The sequence below is a fragment of the Muscardinus avellanarius genome (assembly GCF_963383645.1).
Source record: "Muscardinus avellanarius genome assembly, chromosome: 21".
Taxonomy (NCBI): domain Eukaryota; kingdom Metazoa; phylum Chordata; class Mammalia; order Rodentia; family Gliridae; genus Muscardinus; species Muscardinus avellanarius.
The window spans coordinates 11,603,776-11,625,027 of NC_137807.1; the positions used below are offsets into that span (position 1 = coordinate 11,603,776).

The window sequence follows — 21,252 nt, forward strand, 5'->3', positions numbered from 1 at the left end:
GTGGATTCACATCAGTCCAAAGCCTGTCTTCTATTTATTTCTCTGGCTTGGATTGGGTGTGAGATAAGAAGATAGAGTTGCCAACACCAACACTAAAGGCGGAGGTCTTCAGAACAACCTGGAAGAGCTTGCCTTTGCCTATCTGAATAGCTTCTGAATATGGTGGTTATTACTGTGTTTAGAGATAGACTGTCCCCTGAAGAGCTCACGTATCAATGCTCAGAGTTGATGTAATTAAGTCATGATGTTGGCATCTCATCAGTGGGTTAATCCATTGTAATGGATTTACTGGGTGGTAATCCAGGCAGGTGGAGTGTGGCTGGAGAAGCTGGGCCCCCAGGTGGTAGCCTTAGGGACTGTGCTTTTCTTTGAATCCCCTGGCTTGTTTGCTCTCTCTTGCTCCTGGCCTCCCTGATATGAGAGCAGAGCCCTTGCTCTCCTCTCTTCTTCCTACTCCACATCTAGAGATCCCAGGCCCCAGTCTAACATAGACTAAACCCAAATCTCCAAAAACCGTGAGCAAATAAATCTTCTTTCCTCTACATTGTGTGGTCAGTTGTTTTGGATTATAGCACAGAGAATATTGACCAAGGCAGCTACCTAACTGCATCAGAGCTTCTCGACCTTAGCTGCAAACTACAACCACCCAGGGAACTTTAAAAAGTACTGACGTTTCAGCTCTTACCCTCCAGGGATACTGATGTTGCTCAAATGGGGTGCATCCTGGGGGACCCGAATATTTTGAAGCTCCCCAAGTGATGTGAATTGTGGTCAAGTTTAGAAACCACCAGGCTAGAAACACTCCCTTTTTGATTCACAGTGAGCTGAAAGCCCACGGTGGAGGGGACACTCTCTGAAAGTTGAATCCCAAGGAAGTAGAAAGAGAAATGTTTACTGAATTGCTTCGTGCTGCTTTTGTGAATTAATAATCATTCATATTCCTCCCCTCGATACTCAATGGAGTAGGTAAGTATCATTGATACACCCACATGCTAGATGGAGAAACTAGAGCTCTGCCCTAGTAAGTGATCTTACAAGAGCCCCAAGCTGGAGTAGCAGGCCTGGGAGGAAATACAGATTTTCCCTGCCCTGGCCCAGAGGCCTTTCCTGTATTCGCCATAGCTTCTAACCAACTAGACCACAAGCTCTCTGAGGGACTGACACTTTAGTACTACAAAATAAATAAATAAATAAATGTCAGGAGAACTATGTATAAAATTCAAAAGGTTCTCCAAAGTTTAGGAGTTTTTAGCTCCTATCTTGGTGATGCCCCAAGTCCAGCCAGCAACCAGCAGAATTCTTTCTCCTTTGCCCTGCAAATCCTGAGTAGCTGCAGGTTTAAAGTACTGGGCATGGAGCAAATGTTTGGAAATATTCGTTATCCACTCAAAAGTATTTGGGTGAGCCGGCTCCATGACAGGCAGGCTAATAAGCAAGGCTGATGTGGCCGCTGCCCTCGGGGGACTGACACTGAAGGAACACATCATTAACTAGTTTGTTACATAAGCACCCATGTGCTTACAGATTGTGATAAGTGTTTCTGGAGAAAAGCAAGGGAGACCAGAGCAGGTGTAAGTGATGTAAGTTGGGACTCTAGGGGACACATTGCCAAGGAGGGGATGGAGCTACAGAAGCCAGTTCATCCAGGGCCTCGTGGCCATGTTAAGGACCGCAGGGTACAGCCTCTGAACAACCATGGAGGTTGTGATGGAATCTTAACCTGGGATGGAGACCAACTTCTCATTTGGGAAAAGTCACATTGATGGAGTAAGGAGATATGAAAATATCCATTTGGAAATCATTGTAAATGAGACTTAGATTTAGACTAAGGTAGTTTAGGGTAGAAGTGATGGTGAATGACAGGGAAAATAAAACTGGAAGGACAGAGACAACAGAAATCCCAAGAACCACATCTGGCCCTCCTCCTGTTTTTATAAATAAAGTTTTATTGGAACACGGCCACACCCATTTGTGTGGGTATTGACTGTAGCTGCTTTGTGCGACAATGAGTTGATTCATCGTAATGAAATCATACTTATGATCTGTAAAACTAAAAATATTTACTATCACCTGGTTCTTTTTTTTTTTTTTTTTTTTGGTGGTACTGGGGTTCCTGGAAGCCCTTCTTCCTCCGGGCTACACTCCCAGACCTATTTTATATTTTTGAAACAGGGTCTCTTACGCCAGCACGGCTGGCTTGGAACCTGCGCGATCCTCCTGTCTCTGCCTCCCAAGCGCGGGGATTACAAGCGTGCGCCACCACGCCCGGCACTATCACCTGGTTCTTTATAGAGAACGGTTATCAGCTCCTAACATGGAGGTTAACTTAACAAGACTTTGAGATTAAGCTTCATGGAAAGGAAGGGTTGATGATCCCACCTAGACATTTATTCACTGGACTTGGAGAACTGACCAGAGTGGACCACTAGAGGCGGAGAGGAGTAAGTGGGTTAAAAACGTCTACCCCAACCCCCAATGTACCGTCTCAAGATAAAAGGCTCAGACCAAGTTACGTGCATAAAGTGCACGCCACCTAGAGTCTAAACACACCACTGTTTATAGTCTTGGCTCTCAGGTGCTATGTAACCCTCAGCCTTGGACCTCCGTCTTGGAATATCAGTTTCTTCATCCACAGAATGGGGACGCAGGAGCTCAGAAAGGACTACGGACGCTCAGTGTCCACCGTAGCCCACAGCAGTGTCACTTTCTGTCATAAAGTCAGCTGACCTCTGACAATCCCTTGCCTGGGGGGCTAGTGGGACAAAGGCAGCAGCAATCAGACGCTGGTCCTGATGACAAGGAGACAGAACTATCCACACCCAACAGCACATACCTGGCCCAGGATCAGGATCAGGATCATTGACCACTTACCAACCATGTTTCCCACCACAGATGCTGGTAGAAGCAATCATAACCAAACATCTGATGTTGCCTGTTGCACCCTGAGCTCAAATTATCCGTGCTAAGGGAAGAATTGCAAAACGTGCAGGCAGGTAAGAGAAGAGTACGTTGGTGATCACAGCCAGGAGGCGGCCTCACATAGAAAGAACATACACCCCCCACAGGTACACCACACACAATCTCACACCCGCACCATCACCAGCCACGCATACACAAGCCCGTGTCACCTGATCGACAAAGGCACCATTTCCTTTCTCTAAACATTCACCATCTCACCCAGGCGCACGGTGAGTAGCGTCAGAGATGGCCATCCTGCAGCCTTCTTGGCACAATGAGGAGAATCACTGTTGGGTATCAGGAGATTCCAACTCAAGCCCCAGCTTTCAAAGTGACTGGGCAAGTCCCTTCTACTTTCTGGCCTCAGTTTCCCCCATATATGAAATGAGGGATTAGACCCAGAGATTTCTGAGGCTTCTATTCTACAGCAGAGATGGCAATTTGGGAGTGCCGGGACCAACTCCCACCCGCAGACCTGTGGCGCTACGCGAGAGTGGCTTGCACAGAGTTAAAAATGTCTCCTGGGTTGCTGAGATTTTTAAATTGGGAGAAGTTATGTGAAAGTCAAGATCTCCACCTTCTAAGAAATCAAAACATCTGGCCACTGAGCTCACTGTCCCTGGAGGGTTGGAGGGCAGCTGCCCTGCCAGTCCTCCATGGCCCTCCCTCTCTCCCTCCCTCCCTCCCTCCCAGCCAGTAGCCTCCCTCTTGGGTTATTCTCAGGAGCTGGAGTTCTGTACAGAGCAGCCCTGTTGCAGAGAGTATTTAAGGTAGCCCTGGGCATTTGCTTATATCCTGGATTGCGGCTATGTACAGATTGGCCCGATCCCACCTTTCCTTCATTTTTGTTTGGAAAATGAGAAGGAGGACCTCTACATTGATGTCCCAGGGGTTCTGGGACAAATGACCACAAACCAGGTGGCTTGAAACAAGAGAAATTTATTCTCTTGCTGCTCTGAAGCCAGAGATCCAAAATCAAGGTGGTCCTGGGTTTCCAAGGTAGAGTTAGCACCTCCTAGAGGCTCTGAAGGAGTCTCTGCTCCCTGCCTCTCTCGGTCCCCGCACCAGGGGCTCCAGCAAACTCGGTGCTCCTGGGCCATGGATATATCGCTCTGAGCTCAGTCCCCATCTTCAAGTAGCATTCTTGTGTCTCGGTCCAGATTTCCCCTCTTCTTAGAAGGATAGTAGGCAAAGTAGATCAGAACCCCCTAGTGACCTCCTCTGAACTTGGTTACACCTGCCAAGACTTTATTCCCAAATAAGGGCACATTTGCAGGTACTGAGGGTTAGGCTATGGACGTATCTTCTGGGAGTCCCAATTCCCCTCTGAAGCCTAATGTGCTTCACTAAACAGGGGTGGGAATGAAGATACAACAGAGGGGCTGGAAACTCTTCTTTTTGATTTTTTTCAATGTGGTGTTGGAGTTGAATTCAAGCATACTCTACTTCCAAGCTACACCCCCAGCCATAATTAACTTTCTTATTTTGAAACAGAGTCTCGCTAAGTTGCTGAGGCTGGCTTCGAACCTGCCATCCTCCCGTCTCAGCCTCCCAAGTACTGGGATTACAGGTGTGCGCCACCAGGCCCGGCTGGAAACTCCTTCTGAAACATAAAGATAGACCAAGTCCAACCACCATGGCAGTTTGACACGTGTGGAAAGACCCAATGCTGGCCTCCAGACTTAGACTTATTGCACTGTGAGAGAAAGCCTAGTGGGGAACAGGGTGCAGGGAGGTCCTAGGGCTCCGGCTCCTGCACAATGGAGTCTTCTACAAAGATGGGATGTACCAGGTAAGACACAAGAGCACTATGTAGAGGTCCTACCCAAACTGCACAGCCTGAGTCCCAGCCCAAAGAAGCACTCGACAGGCATAAATTGAGAGAGCGTCCATTGGGCAGCTGGTCCTACAATGATGTCACGGTCGTAAACAACACAGAAAGGTTGAGAGGCCTCTGGCTTCTCTCAACAGCTAATGCAATGTGTGACCTTGACTGCATCAGAGGGAAAAAGATGCTTGAAAGGCTACTACAACAGGGGAAATTGCTATCAGTGCAATATGATCAGATGGAGATACCTTTCAATGTCAAGTTTACTAAATTTGGGAACTCTACATGGTGATGTAAAAATAGAACACATACAGCCTAGTCTCAACTGGTTCACAGAAATGTAAGAAAATGTTAAAAAAATGGATACATTTGAGTATAGGGGTTACAGAAGTCCTTTAAATTATTTTTGCAACTTTTCTATAGATTTGAAATTACAGTTTTCCCTCAGCATCGATTTTCGTCGGGTTTCCCACCACTGTGACCAAAATACCTGACAAGAGCAACTCAGAGGGGGAAAGGTGATTGGGGCTCATGGTGTCAGTCCACGGGGCCGGCTCCGGAGCATGAATACCTGAGAAGAGTATGTCAGAGAGGGCTCATGGCATTGTTCCATGGGGCCGGTTCTGGGGCAAAAATAATGGTGGTGGAAGCAGGGTACACAGAGGATCACTGCTCTCACATCACGGAGTCCAGAAGGAGAGAGAGCGAGCGAGAGAGAGAGAGGGAGAGGGAGAGGGAGAAGAAGAGGAGGAGGAAGAAGAGGAGAAGGAGGAGGAAGGAGAGAGAGAAAGAGAGAGAGAAAGAGAAGGAGAGAGAGAGGAGGAGGAAGAAGAAGAAGAAGAAGAAGAAGAAGAGGAGGAGGAGGAGGAGGAGGAGGAGGAGGAGGAGGAGGAGGAGGAGAAGGATAGAGAGAAAGAGAGAAAGAGGAGAGAGAGAAAGAGAAAGAAGAAGAAGAAGAAGAAGAAGAAGAGGAGGAGGAGGAGGAGGAGGAGGAGGAGGAGGAGGAGGAGGAGGAAGGAGAGAGAGAAAGAGAGAGAAAGAGGAGAGAAAGAGAAAGAAGAAGAAGAAGAAGAAGAAGAAGAAGAAGAAGAAAAAGAAGAAGGAGGAGGAGGAGGAGGAGGAGGAGGGAGAGAAAGAGAAGGAGAGAGAAAGAGAAAGAAGAAGAAGAAGAAGAAGAAGAAGAAGAAGAGGAGGAGGAGGAGGAGAGGAAGGAGAGAGAGAGAGAGAGAGAGAGAGAGAGAGAGAGAGAGAGAGAGAGAGAGAGAGAAGACAGAGGGAGGCAGGGGCCCATGGATATATGAAGGCCATTACTGCCTCCTACGGCCACACCCACCTGCCTACCATACCACGCAGTAAATCCATTCAATTATTAATCCTTCAAGGCATTTATCCACTGATGAGACTAGAACCCTTGTGATACAATTATTTCACCCCTGAACATTTTGCGTTGCCAATTATGTGGGCTTTTCCAGGGTACATGCTCTATCTCAACCCTATCGGAATCCATGGAAGATTCATTTGAGGATGTTCAGGTCTCCTAGAGAAAATCGTGCAGCATTTGCATATAACCTACCCGCACCCTCCTGTATGCTTTAAGTCATCTCTAGATTACTTATAATACTTAGCACAGTGTTCGTGTTACGTAAGTTGTTTACTATATTATTCAGGGAATAATGACAAGGAAAAAATCGGTACTTGTTCAGTACAGGTGTGTGTGTGTGTGTGTGTGTGTGTGTGTGTGTGTGTGTGTGTTACCACGGACTGAACTCAAGGGGCATTCTACCCCCAAGCTACACTCCCAGTCCTATTTTTCTTTTAAATTTTGAAACAGGTTCTCCCTACATCGCTGAGTCTCGCCTGGAACCCGTGATCCTCCTGTCTCAGCCTCCCAAGTACTAGGATTACAGATGTGCGCCACCATGCCCAGATGCAGATGGAATCTTTAAAATATTTTTTAGTCCTAGTTGGTTGAGTCCACCGACGTATGCATACACAGGGCTGACTGTCTTTCGAAATGAAAGCTAAGAAACAGTTGTCAGGTAGCCTGGTGACTTGAAATGCTGGCCTACAGAACCTCATTCACATCGCAGGACCCTTTCCCCAAGCTGCTAATTCAGTAGGTCTTGAATTGGAAAGTCAGTAAGAATTTGCATTTCTAACAAACTTTCACGTGCTGCTGGTGGAGTTAGGAACACCTTTTGAGACCCCTGGTGTAACCAAATTTCACGTGTGGAGGGAGCCGGGTGTCATGGCGCACACCTGTGACCCTGGTACTTAGGAGGCTGAGACAGGAGGATCTCAGGTTTGCGACCAGCCTCAGCAACTTAGTGAGGCCCCCAGCAATTCAGTGAGACCCTATTTGGAAATAGAGTAAAATAAAGTAGGGCTAGGGGGTGTATCTCAGAGGTAAAATGCCCCTGGGTTCAACCCCCAGTACCAAAAGTAAATAAATAAACAAAAATAATAAAAATTGTGAAGCTAACCACTAAAAGAACCAAACACAGACAGGCTAAAGAGTGGCTGTTCTGGGAAGCAGGACTGGGGCAGGAGAGGGAGGAAGATGGTACCAGGGATGAGTGCTTTTCATGAAGGACCTCTGTGCCATTTTATGTGTGTGTGTATGTGAGTGAGTGAGTGAGTGAGTGTGTGTGTGTGTGTGTGTGTGTGTGTGTGTGTGTGTGTGTCTAGGGACTGAACCCACAGACAGTTTATCTCCTTGTTACAACCCTAGCCCTTTCTTCTTTTTATTTTGAAACAAGGTCTTGCTACATTGCTAAATGTATAGTCTTTAAATGGCAGAGACTATCCTTGAACTTGGAATCCTGTCTCAGCCTCTCAAGTCCTGGGATTTCAGGTGGGCACCACCTTGCCTGGCTCAAGGTCCGTCCGTGTGTCTGTCTGTCTGTCTGTCTGTCTGTCTCTCTCTCTCTCTGTCTCTCTCTCTTCATCTCCGTCTCTGTCTCTTTCTCACTTTCTTTCTTTCTTTGTGGTCCTGGGAATTAAACCCAGGGACATTCTACCTCTGAGTTATACCCCCAGACTGATTTTATTTTTATTTTGAAACAGGGTCTCGCTAAGTTGACAAGAGTCTCACTACTTGCTGAGGCTGTCCTCAAACCTCCAGTCTCAGCCTCCCAAGTACTGGGACTACAGGTAGGTGTGCACCACCACGCCGGGCTCCAGGCACATGTATTTAAACGCCTACAAAGCATCTAAACCAGGTCTGCCTCCAATTTGGCAGGTGATCGGTACCTGTTGAGGACCTGTGGGAGCCTGAGTTTAGTTTTGATTGCTTTGGTAGTAGGGCGTGAACTCAGGGACATTCTACCTCTAAGCTATCCCCTCAGCCATTTATTTCTTATTTTTTAAATTTCTTGCTTGGAAACATGGTCTCACTAGGTTGCTGAATGTCTCACTAAATCGCTGTGGCTAGTCTCAAACCTGTGATCCTCCTGTCTCAACCTCCCAAGTCCTGGGGTTACAGGCATAAGCCATGGCACTCAACTCCAGATCCTGAGTTTTTAAACTTAAGGCCACTCTGCCGGGTACAGTGGGTGTCTCCTGCACCCGCTGGGTCTGTGGGGAAGGAGTACCAGCGGCGACACCCTTCTTGGCAAGCAAAGTCCTTTTTTGGGTCACCCCAGTAAGATCTATTTTTTCCCCTTAGAAATGCCACCACCCAGCCACGTCAGACCCAAACCATTTCCAGTGTCTCCCAGTTTTGAGACGAGGCAGCAAACTGCGATGACGCGCATCTCCTCCCCTCTTCTGGGGGGTAATGAACCTTAGCTTCAAGCCTCATTAAACCCCATTATATAATCAGCCCCATCCGAGCTGCTTTATAACTCTGCGGCAGCTGCCTCTCCGGCGGACGTGTTCAGCCCCGTCACCCTTTATCGCTACCTGATGCGCCTCCACGGGGTCTGCTCAGCCTCAGGGCAGCAGGAGGCCAGGTTCTCAGCCGAGGTTCGGCTCTTCTTACCTCGCGTGTGGGACCAAAAAAACGGGTGCTGCTTTGAAAAGAGATGCAGAGAAGGCCTGAGGAGCCCCCACAGGAGGGCATGGCGTCTCTGAGGATAGTGCTTGACAAAAATATTTCCTAACACCATCAGGGCCTGGGATGCAACTTTAGCTGGCGCTGTGATGACTGGGATAGCAAAGTCCCGGAACCATCAGTCACTTGTCCTCCTGTGGCTGCCCTGGAGCACGCCGCCACCACCACGGGCAGCTAATAAAGAAACACACGGCACTCTGCAGGTGGAGAAAGTACTCTGCCATCCCTCATCCCCAGCCAGGCTGTCCAGGATGAACACGCTGCAGAAGCCGCGGCAACTCACTCTCTGCCCATGTTCTGCGGCTGCCCGTCCCCCAGAGGGCAGCCATCACCTGGGCCCATCAACGCCTCGCATATTAACAGAGCCCAGGCGGGGAGCACATGGTCAGCCGTGCGATGCTGCTCTCTACCAGGTACAGCATGCTAACAAAGACACATTTTTCAGACAAGTTTGTTGTCCGAGATAAATTCCCTGCTGGCTCATGGTGGTGCACGCTTGTAATCCCAGCATTCGGGAGGCTGAGCCTGGAGGATCACAGTTTGCAGACAGCCTCAGCTACTACTTAGTGAGGCCCTTTACAACTCAGTGAGACCCTGTTTTGAAATAAAGCATAAAAAATAGGGCAGGGGATGTGGCTCGGAGGTCAAATGCCTCTGGGTCCCATCCCCAGACCTGCAAATAAATAAATAAATAAATAAATAAATAAATAGACAAACTCCCTCAATCGGGACAGAAAACGTGAGCCAGTTAAATTCCCTCTTTGCTGGGCAATCAAGATGCAAGGATCCACACTGCAATTCTACGACACGGATTCAGAGTGAGTGCAAATTGCCCCTCTCCCTGGACCTTGTGACCTCGAGTGAGTTACTTAAACTCCTTTGGCCCCAGTTCCTCTATCTGCAAAATGGGATTATAATAGTACCTACGTTGCAGAGGACTGTGGTGCATATATGAAATAATAAAAGGAAATTGCTTTGTCCGACGCCTGAAACACTGTCAACACACAATGAATGCCAAGGGCTATCATTATCACCGTTTCCGTCAGTGTTACAAGCGACCCCCATACAGCAACAGCTCCCCAAACTACCCTTGATTGAGACCCGGTGCTCTGAGCGCCAGCCCCCGTGCTAGGAAATTCACAGGCGGCCCTCGATTTAGCCTCGCCGCGTCCCTGCAGGATAGAAACAGACTTGGGAGGTTAAGTGATTTGCCCGGTGACGTATCAGCATCTGGTTGGTTGTTATAAACTCAACGTCTTGCTCACCAGGTGGTAATAAATGATGGCGAATAATGTTCCTTCCATCTAGGTTGTACTTTTTTTTTAAATTCTGAAGCAGCCTTTTTTTTTTAATCCTTAAAAACAACCTCACCACTACCAAGACACCCTACAAAAAGCCACAAGATCACGGCTTGGGCGGCAGCTTCCAACCAGACACCACCGACCAACTTGGTGTGCCCGAACGCAAGACAGAACATGTACACAGCCCCTGGCTATCGCGGGTGCATGGTTCTACTTAAATGATAATGTTTTTTAACTTTATGATGGTTCAAAGCATGCTTATAAAACCGTTCTGTTGCCGGGCGTGGTGGCGCACGCTTGTCATCCCAGCATTCGGGAAGCTGAGACCGGAGGATCGCGGTTCGCGGACAGCCTCAGCTACTTAGTGAGGCCGTCTGCAACTCAGTGAGACCCTGTTTCAAAATAAAGAAGAAAAAATAGGGCAGGGGTGTAGCTCGGAGGTTGAATGCCCCTGGGTTTCATCCCCAGACCCGCAAAAAAATAAAAATAAAAATAAATAAAACCATTCTGTTTTGTACTTTTGATACGGTAACCAAAAAATCACACAAAATATTCAACACGGTTCTGAAATAAGCATGCTGCTACATGATTTTGCCCAAGTACAGGCTCTAAACGGAAGTGTTCTGAGCACGCTAACCGCTGGCCAGTGAGCTTGGTGTATTCAATGCATTTTTTATTTCAGTTATTTTTACCTTAGGACGGGGTTATCAGGAAGTAGTGCTGTTGTAAGCTAAGGCGCACCTGCACAGTGCGGGTGCAGAGATTAGCCTCTGCCCTCTATTTCTTGGGAGCAGATTCATTTCTGAGCAGTAGCTCGCGTGCCGCACAGAAGATCCAAGTATCTTGTGTTTTATTTATAACCGAGTGAGACCACAGATGTTCAAGGCTGGCAAACCTTGGAGAATCTTGGCTCCTCCTTCCTGTCCTTCTCCTTCCTCCCCAGGGGAGCGGGGTGAGCCCCCAGGAGGAACAGCCCTCCCTGCAGCCCTCATGAGGCAGCCAGGCCCCCTGAAGCTCCGAGGCTCAGCCGCTCAGATTTGCTGTCCCCGGTGTCCTCGTCACGGGGTAACAGGATAGCATATCAGCACCCCTCAGTGTGCGGGCCAGAGTTGGTGCTGACAGTGACGACCAGGCAGCCAGACACAGCCTGGCAGGGACGCAGCCCTCGGGGATGCCTAGGCTGGGTCAGCAGGAGGAAGGCGGGCATGGGGACCCAGGAGCAGGGAGTTTTCTCAAATCTGAGTGGCAGGGGCCTGGGAACTAGAGGAGAAAGCAGGAGCCTGCGGCTGGGAATCAATGGTGTCCTTTTCAAACCCAGAACTCTAAGTGAGTCAAAAGATCTCCCTAGGAAATGTCCAGGGGGGAGAGCTGAGAGTCGGAGTTGCCGGGCTCCGGAAAGGACCTCCATGGAGTTGCTTATTGTACAGTTGGGGAAACTGAGACCCAGAGAGAGAACGGAACCTGCTATGCTAAACAGACAAAACACAAGCTAGGGTTGTGTGTGGATTTAAAACGGAGAACCCGGGCAATGCCCTGCACCTGGTGAGCCTCAGTTTCCTGATCTGTAAAATGAGAAGAAGGACACCTGCATCAGACTGCAGCCAGCCCCAACGGTGACACCAGGGCTGCCACTCGGGCAGAGACGAGGGTCACAGAGGCCGTGGGCAGCGTGAGATTCCCGCGGAGCTCCCGCCGCCTGGTCTGGAGCCCGCCCCTGCACTCGCAGATGCCCATTTCCACCATCATTATGATGAGTGGGAACGGGAGCTCCATGGGGTTCCAGCTGGGGCCTGGGTTACCCCCATTCTCTCATTGAGACCCCAAAGCTCTCTCATTCCTCTATGGGAAAGAAAATCTCTTATCTTACAACACCCAGGATCCCCTAAGGGCTAACCATGCCTCTTGGGCTTCTCGGTGCTGGAGCCACCTGCTAGTGAAGGTCTTTGCTTCTGCGCACACACAAACAGGCAAGCCTGTGCCCTCAGGTGGAGACCAGGACGGGGCGAAACGTCAGGAGCCCAGGCAAATCCTCACAAACTCTTTGGCAGAGGCTTGATAGTGCCAGTCTGTGGTTTCCTTAAAACGAACAGGAGATGTCTTTACTCTGGCCGGAACTAAAGTCCAGAGCAGTAGTCAGTTTCCCAGGGGAGACCATTTAAACATCTGTTCATACATGGTGCTGCCCAAGGACAGATGGTGGCTGGAGCAGCTGCCCAACACACCAAGGTAAATTCCAGGCACTGTTAGGGCCACAGGGAAGTGGGGCGGGGGCGGGGGACTCAAGCATTTAGCCAGAATTAATCATGGGACTAAGAGAGCTAAGAAGCAACTTGTTGACAGCTAACATATATTAAGTACTTACTGTGTGTGTACCAGGCCCCATGTAGAAGTCTGGACATGAATGAGTTTATCTGATCCTCACAGCTCTGAATGTGCTGACTCTAGAAATATCCCCAATTCCCAGATGAGGAAACTGAGACTCAAAGAGGCTATGTGTGTGTGTGTGTGTGTGTGTGTGTGTGTGTGTGTGTGTGTGTGTATATATGTATATATATATATATATACATATATATATATATATATACATATATATATATATATTGGTGGTGGTAGTGGTACCATGGAACTCAGGAGCATTCTACCTCTGAGCTACATTCCCAACACTTTTTGTTTTATTTATTTACTTATTTATTTATTCATTTATTTATTTTTGGTGGTACTGGGGATAGAACCCTTCTACCTCCAGGCTACACTCCCAGACCTATTTTATATGTTTATTTGGAAACAGGGTCTCTTAAGCCAGCGAGGCTGGCTTCAAACCTGCGTAATCCTCCTGTCTCCGCCTCCCAAGCACAGGGATTACAAGGGTGTGCCACCACGCCCAGATATTTATTTATTTCTTGAAATAGGGTCTTGGTGAGTTGCAGGAGCTGGCCTCAAACCTGCGATCCTCCTATCTTGGTCTCCCAAGTACTGGGATTACAGGTGTGCTCCACCAGAGAGACTCTTAGCTTCCTTGAGATCAGACACACTGCTCGAGTAGCCGAGCTGGGATTTGAACCCGGGCCTCTCCCCCTGGGGCAGTGTTCCTGGCTGTGACGTGGTATCGCACTGCCCCAGCACATCTGATCTGTCGAGGGCCCTGTCCTGCCCTTGGTCTCTAAGACACTTTCTGACTGCCATGCAGGCCCACCTCATGGTATGTTTCTGGTTTCTCTGACAGTAATTTGTCTTGACAAATTAATAAGTCAGCCTCCTGGTGCTGATGTATGTGTCGTGAGTGCTATTTTAGTTTACTGGACTCAGGGCGTGCGTACTCTGGGTGCTGAGACAAATGGCTTCTGCATCGTCAAGAGTTTTTGGTTCTGGGAACCAAACGTAGGTGCATTCTACCTCCAAGATACACCCCCAACCATTTTTATTGTTTTATTTTGAAACAAGGTCGTGCTAAGTTGCTGAGGCTGGCCTAGAACCTGCAATCCTCCTTCCTGTCTCAGCCTCCTAGGTACTGGGATTCCAGGCGCTTGCCACCATGCCAGGCTGCACCTTCTACTAAGTGATGTCTACATGGTCCTCTGGGGCCGGGTCCTTAGCTGATTCCTGCAAGCACCAACACACTTGTAGACTAAAGGAAGTTCACTGCTGGACACCAGCCTGACTGTGTAGCTGGAGATTGCATGTGACATGTGTCTTTTCCCAGGAAGAGAATTACTAGGGCTCATCAAATTCCCCAAGGGTCCATGTCCTCCGTGAAAAACGTTGAAGAACCTTTCAGTAAATTACAAATAAAAGCCTGCGGTTAGAGAAAGGCATTCTTGCTAGCTATTTGAAGGACTGAACTTGGTTCTCAAGTCATGCCTGCTGGTCAAGCTTATCTACTCTGGGTTAGAAAAAGAAAAAACAGATGCAAATCCCAGCTTAACTACTTAAGAGTCATGTGACTCTGGGCACATCCTCTAGTGCCCTGGTTCCCTCATTTGTGCAATGGGAATAATTCCTCTGCACAGTGGGCAGTAGCAAGCATTGAGTGAGGTCCTGAGCGGGGACATTAGCTCAGTAAACATCCTCCCCTTGATTACCAGAGCAGCCCAACACGAGCGGCCTCTGGCTGTGTTAAGGGGCAGGGGTCACTTCTTCCAGTCCGGCAGCCCCTCCTCCTCTGGAGCAGCCCATCCATCAACGCTTGCTCTTGGCTGGGGGGCCAGCTACTCCGGGGGCTCCCCCTGACCACATCTGTGCCGGCTCAGCCAAATGGGCCTCTGGACAGAGAGGGTGAAAAACTCCTGAAACATCAGCCCTTGATTACCAGAAACTTCCAATCCGCTCCTAGTAATAACCACTCTGTCTCCTGCAGAAATTCACCAGTGCAGACTCTAAACCACCCCAGGCCATGCTCAGCCCAGTTTGAACCTGAATGTATCTTTGAGATGTAAAGGTTGTATGTATTAACCCGGGCAAAGAAAAAAGAGAAAATCTCATCAGAGAAGCCTTAAGCAAGGTGGTTGAGAAAAATCCAATGATCCAGCCGCTGAAAGGCAGAGGCGGGGAGGGAGAGAAAAGGTTGATTTTTTTTTAAGGCCCTGTAAGCTCGCTTTCCTGTGCCTTCCCCGCACACCTGCGTGCCAAAGAGCAGGAACCAGAAACCCACAACGGACTCCTAACGACAGCCAGTCAACCTCCCAGGGCCAATTAAGCCCCTTCAAAACCATCCGGGGGCGGGAGGAGGGGGCTGTGCGTGAGTCTCGATCGGGGAGCGTTTCAGGGGTGTAAGAGGAAAGAGAGTTTGCACCTGGCGCAGAGTGCTGGGCGAGGAGGTGGCCGCCAGGCCCCAGCCTCGCAGCCCAAGGGCGTGACTTACTTGTGGAGAAGTTGGCCTCCGTGTGGACGGGCGGGGTGGATGGCAGAAAAGGCGCGTGGCCCACGAAGAAGGAGCACAGGGAACGCTCGGACAGGAGTGGGGAGCGCTGCTGAGAAAGAATGTTCTCACAGCTGCCCACCGTGCTGTGGATCTTGAGGTTCAAAGGCTTGCTCTTCTTCTTGGCTCTGAAAGAGAGACAGAAGAGGAGATGGATACACATGTGCACGGACCCAGCCCCGGCAGCAGGTCTCCTGCAAAAAAGCTCAAAAAAAAAAAAAAAGGTCAAAAGCTCAGGGAGATGAATGGAAGAGCCACAAGCTTTAAGGAAAAGAGAAAGGAGGTGGAGGGCTTGTCTTCTCGCCCCTCGGCCCCTCTGAGAAGCACATTCTACCCTGGAGCCCTGTGAGCTTGCTATTTTCAAGGGCTCCTAGAGACAATCTAGAGACCCCGGGGCAAATTCGGCTCACAAATCCAACCCTTCTGTCTGCACATCCAGGGTCACTGGCCCCAAAACTGTTCCCTGGCTCTTTGAAGACAGAGGATCCCAGTTAATCTCAAGAGAGACCTGGAGATCCGTGTGCGGGTGGCCCTCACCCCACAGAACATTTCAGCCCCTGCATCCCTGTCCGGCAGCCGTGTAAAACAATCAACCCATCTGCATAGATGTTACACCCGATGACTGTCAAGAAACCCAAGGAGGCTAAGCCTTCGGCAGGATCCCAGCACTCTTCCTGGAAATTTCCCCCCTTTGTCGGAACTTTGGGCGCTGAGTTCCCTTTGTGGAGCCCACTCAGGGGCCTGTCTGGTTCTCACTGAAGTATCTACCAGGAGCTATCGGTGGTGCCCATCTCGAGAATGCACAGAGGGAGGGCTCCCTATATCGTGGCGTTAGTCACACGGGGCACCTCAAGTTGGGGGTTACGTCAAGAAGGAGCCCTGAAGTTGGTGCACACCTGTAATCCCTGTACTTGGGAGTCTGAGACAGGAGGATTGCAGGTTCGAGGCCAGCCTCAGCAACTTAGCGAGACCTTCAGCAATTTAGCAAGACTCTGTTTAAAGACAAAAAAGTAAAATAAAACAAGGCTGTGGGTGTAGCTCAGAGGTAGAATGCCTTGATTCTGCTCTCGATTAGAGCTGTATAATGCCTCAGTACTATACACATAAAAAGAAGAGGCCCTAGAAGCCTCCGTCCTTTATCTGCTCCCACTATGGCAGGCAGCCTTGTTCGGGAGGGGGAATCCCAGTGAATAGTAGGATTCTGGAAGCAGATTCATACTGGCTTCGCCATCTCAGGTGAATCAGCTATATTTCTGCAAGGCCCAGCCCTCTTGTCAATCGGAGTCCTTTGCGGGGCTGTGGAGAAGATCCTATACAATAATCCCCGTGAATTACTTAATGAAAAGCATCGGTAGTCATTGGTTTCATATATAGCAGGAATCCTGACATTTCCTTTAGAAGAAACAATCTGCAAGTCAAACTAGATGGAAGCCTCCAGAGTATTGGTCCTACTCTTCGGGACTCTTTAAAAACATAAAGGATTAAATGGCATTCTTTGGAAACCTGGGGCCTTGCAAGTGACTCAATATTTGTTGGGTGATGTCTAAATGGCAAAAGGAGGTGTTAGAGTCAGACACAGAATGTTTGCAGATGAGCTCGGGGTCGATATAGATAAGTCAGGAGGGCTGTGATCTCATCACTAGGTAATGGGTTTAACTGGGTGGGAACCTAGGCGGGTGGGGTGTGCTGGAGAAAGTGGGTTCCTGGGAGTATGGCCTTGATGGTTACATATGTCCTGACCCCCTTGTTTTCTCTCTGGCTTCTGGCCTCCATGATGTGAGAGCAGAGCCTTGCTCTCTCCTTGCTGACTCCTGCTGCCATGACCTGAGCTCCACAGACCCGGCCTCCCAGGGACTGAACCCTGGATTTCAAAAGACCTGAGCTCCACAGACCCGGCCTCCAGGGACTGAACCCGGGATCTCAAAAGACCTGAGCTCCACAGACCCAGCCTCACATGGTCTGAACCCGGGATCTCAAAAGAACTGAGCTCCACAGACCCGGCTTCCCATGGACTGAACCCAGGATCTCAAATAACCATGAGCAAACACATCTTCTTTCCTCTAAGTTGTGTGATCAGTTTCTGTGGATGATAGCAGTGAGAATACTGACTGAGACAGGAGCGGAAGAAAAAGGAGTCTGTCCGGGACCCACAACTCACAGCACTGGACTCATGGCTGGCTCTGGAGCCGTTCAAATGAAGACGGAAGAAAGCCATGGGCCTCAGCCCTGTGCAGATGCCGGCCCTGCCCTGCCAGCCAGCCGCATTTGCCGCCTGTGTACAGCACAGTGCATGCGGTAGACGTGGCAAAATCTTTGCAAGAAGATGAAGTACACAGAACTGTAAATGTACGGAAATTTACAGGTAACTTACTGACAAAGGAGATGGTGTGATATGTACACAGCTAATTAAGATTAATGTGTTATCAGGGTTAATAACCAATCATAAGTAAGTTTCTGGAACAAGCAATTTGGTACTATTGACATGTAATGAAGGTAGAAAATAACTCAGCTGGCAGAATGTTCCCAGGCACATCCTGGGCATTTCTGAGTCTGAACTGCCCTGCCTAATAAGGTAGCTACTCACCACAGGAGCACAGGAAACTGACTTAGAATGAAAAAATAATGCCAAATCCCTTACTAATAATATTTTATATGCATTACATGTTGAGCAACATAAAATACATTATTGAATTTTTTTTAATCTCAAAAGAGAAAGTGAGGGGCTTAGCAATTATTCACAGTCCAACACAACACTGAGATGGAGCTACCAGGGGTTTCAAAATGCTTTTAGAATTCATATCTTTTTCCTGTCCATCTTCCTCGCGAGCAGATAATTAAAAGGTGAAGTTATGTAATTTCCAATGGGATGCATCACACAGAGAAGGGATGCGGAGGAGATGCTAGAAGCGGAAGGGTTCCGGCCAGGTGCCGATGAGGCTCTGGTCAGAAGCCAAGAGAGAGCAGCGCTAGAGGTCCCCACGTGAAACACGGACATTTAAGACCCTGTCCAACTCATCAAACGGGAGGTTTAAGCATAATATTAATAACTACGCTGACAGCAGCTGCTATTATGGCCACTTTGATTTGAACAGAGTCACACCATCTCACACCAAGCACCCCAGTAACCGATGGAAATACAGTGTGTGTGTGTGTGTGTGTGTGTGTGTGTGTGTGTGTGTGTGTGTGTGTGTGTTGGAACCAAGGGGGCACTCACCTTTGAGCTACACTCCCAAACCTACTTTATTTTTTATTTTGAAACAGGACCTAAGTTGCATAGGCTGGCCTCAAACTTGTGATCTTCCTGTCTCAGCCTCCCAAGTTCTGGGATGACAGGTGTGCGTCCCCACGCCTGCCTAGGGAGATGCTCTGATTATCCTCTCTCCACTGGCAAGGTCAAGGAACCCTCGAGAAGGGACGGCACGGAGGAGGCGGCTCCAACGTTCATTTCTCAGCTGCACCCACCCGAGCCTCTGCACGACCATCCCGGCCTCAGACGGCCACCACCCTGAGCCACTTGTCCCCAGCAGAGGCCTGCCCAGAACCTGAGCCCCGGATCTTGACTTTGGCTTCGTCTACCTCTTCTTTGGAGGACCTTTCACCAGAACCGTTCCTCGGACCCACAACGAGATTTCCATTTCCCTTCTCTCTCTAGCCCTGAGCCCTCTCAGTTTTGAAGAACCAAAGAAAAAATTGTAATAGAGAAAGGATATGAGATGGGTAGAAAAACGCCTCTTACAGATCATTTCTTCTCTCTGTGTCCCTCCGCTGTGTCACGAACTCCTACACATACTCCAAGGACCAGAGCAAATGTTACCATACCGGAGAGGTCTTCTCCTATCTTGCTGCAGCCTTACCAAAAGTAGTGCCTGTCCCTCCATCACAGATGTGACCTAACGCCCACCCCCTACGCACCTGGCTCTGGCCCCGACCTTCTCACCCGCTGCTGGTGCCGCCCTGGCCCACTCAGCCCCTATTCATCTCCGAGGAGTCCCTCAGCTGTCACCTCTGGGGAGGTGAGCCCTCCCAGCTCAGTCCCCCCACCCAGCATGACCAGAGTTTCTTCTTCTGGGAAGACTCCCAGAAACACTCTCATTCCTCCTGGCCTGGGCTAGGTGCTGTGTTCTCAGTTTCCCCTATCTCTGTGGCTACAGTTTCCTATTTTTTCCCCAAATTTCCCCCCAAATTTCTCACCACTGTGGGTCTCAGAGGGCAATGAGATTCTGTATTTTTTCCCTATCCTTGGAACCAGCACAGACCGGCACATGACAGGTGCCATTAAATGCTTCTTAGATGATCCTTCCTGATTAAGACAATTCTCTATCTTCCCTGCTGGGCCACTGGCTCCTTAAGGGCAGGCAACGCGTGGTGCCCTACTGGGTCCCTGGGCCCTTAGCATGGCGTCAGTTGAAAGAGATACACTTCTGAAGCTGGTCTGGAAGCGCTTCTCCCTGGCCCAGGTGCTGGGATCAAAGTAGCAGAACGCCCCTCTGGGGTCCACCTCCCCCACCCCCACCCCTCCAGCCAGGAGTTGAGCGCCCTCTGGTGGCCAAAGCAAAGGCTCCCTGCAAATTGTCATCCCGGGTAGAGAGCCCAGGAAAGCTGTTTGTCTCAACCCGGAGGCCTCCCACATGGGCAGCCTAAAAGCCAGGCTCTCCACGGGGCCCAGCGTGCCTGCGAGTCCCCCCCTCACAGCACCTTGAAGAAACCAAGTCCTGGAGGTACGCTGTTCTCACCTGAAACCCCCAGCCACTCCCCCCAGCCACCTGCAGCCTTGGCAGGTGAACAGGACACAGCCAGGCACGCTGGTGATACGTCAACAGCACCTCTGGAACACCAGAGGTGGCCCAAGGCGCCGAGCCACCAAGGGGTGAGGCCAGACACACGCCCAGCAGGAGCTGGTGTGCCCAGCACAAGCTGGGGTGAAGCTCCAGACGGGGGACCTGCTACCAACTCGCCCAGAGGGGCAGAGGGAAATGGATGCTTGGTGGATGGATGGATAGAGATGCATAGAGATGCAGGAAGGAAGGAAGGAAGGAAGGGAGGAAGGGAGGAAGGGAGGGGTGGAGGGGGAAGGAGAGAAAGATGGATGGATAGAATAGATGGATGAAGAGAGGAGTCCAGGATGGAAAGATGGGTACAAGGGAGGAGGGAAGGGACTGGGAGGTCGAAGGTCCATTTGAGCAGCACAGCCAGAAGACGATCCTCCATCGCTCCCGCTCCACCACGGACGCGCTCATGGGTGAGGTGCGGAGTCTCCTTCACCACCTGCCCCGGCTCAGGGGGAGAAGAAGCCGACGCGAGGGACTGTGTCTAATGAATGTGACCGTGCGCTAAGCCTTAGCACATGCTTTTCATTTCCATCCTGCAGATGCAATTAAAAACACACCGTCGCCCATGATCTGTGCAGAATAGGAGACATCTATCACATAGAGAGATCTTCTTTGGAAATAAGGCCAATTCTAGCCAAAAGAACAAAGTAAGGTGTACCAAACTTCAGAGGGGGCAGCCACGTGTTCTGAGGGTCCCAGCCCCGGGGGAGCGCGGTGCCCCTGGTGGGGCGCAGGCCAGGGCTCTCTGGCGGGTGGGCTGTGCAGAGCGCAGCCCAGAGCTGAGCTGAGCTGAGCTGAGCTGAGGCTGCACATCATCAGGAAAAGACGCCAGCGCTGGAGCAGTGCCGTGCTTAAGAAAAGACACGTATTTTACCACATTCAGCAGAGAACTACTCCAGTGTTGGAAAGCCCCTCCCACTCTTACTAAAAGGGTCCTGAGAAGTCTTTTTTTTTTTTTTCTCCCCAGTACTGGGATTGAACTCAGGGGCATTATACCTCCAAGCTACACCCCCAGCCCTATTTTTTTATTTTTCTATTTGGAACAAGGTCTCACTAAATTGCAGCGGGCCTCACAAGTAGCTGGGGCTAGCCTTGAACCTGCAATCCTCATGTCTCAGCCTCCCAAGTACTGGTATTACAAGCGTGTGCCACCACACCCAGCTGGGTCCTGAGAATTCTTAACATCTTTGTCTTCTTTTTTTTTTTGTGTGGTACTGGGGTTCCTGGAGGCCCTTCTACCTCCGGGCTACACTCCCAGACCTATTTTTTATATTTTTATTTGAAAACAGGGTCTCCTAAGCCAGCGCACGTGGCTGGCTTTGAACCTGCGCGATCCTCCTGTCTCCGCCTCCCAAGCGCGGGGATTA

General features: G+C 49.8%; 1 protein-coding gene across 1 annotated transcript in view; it reads right to left on the reverse strand.

The window, feature by feature from the left end:
* KSR2 (kinase suppressor of ras 2) overlaps positions 1-21,252 on the reverse strand; it is a gene marked incomplete at both ends in the record, with an annotated part of 432,583 nt that overhangs the window by 154,612 nt on the left and 256,719 nt on the right. Inside the window, one exon of the mRNA XM_080717771.1 lies at positions 15,000-15,184. Coding sequence (XP_080573897.1) covers positions 15,000-15,184 — 185 coding nt within the window. The remainder of the gene's footprint in view (positions 1-14,999; positions 15,185-21,252) is intronic.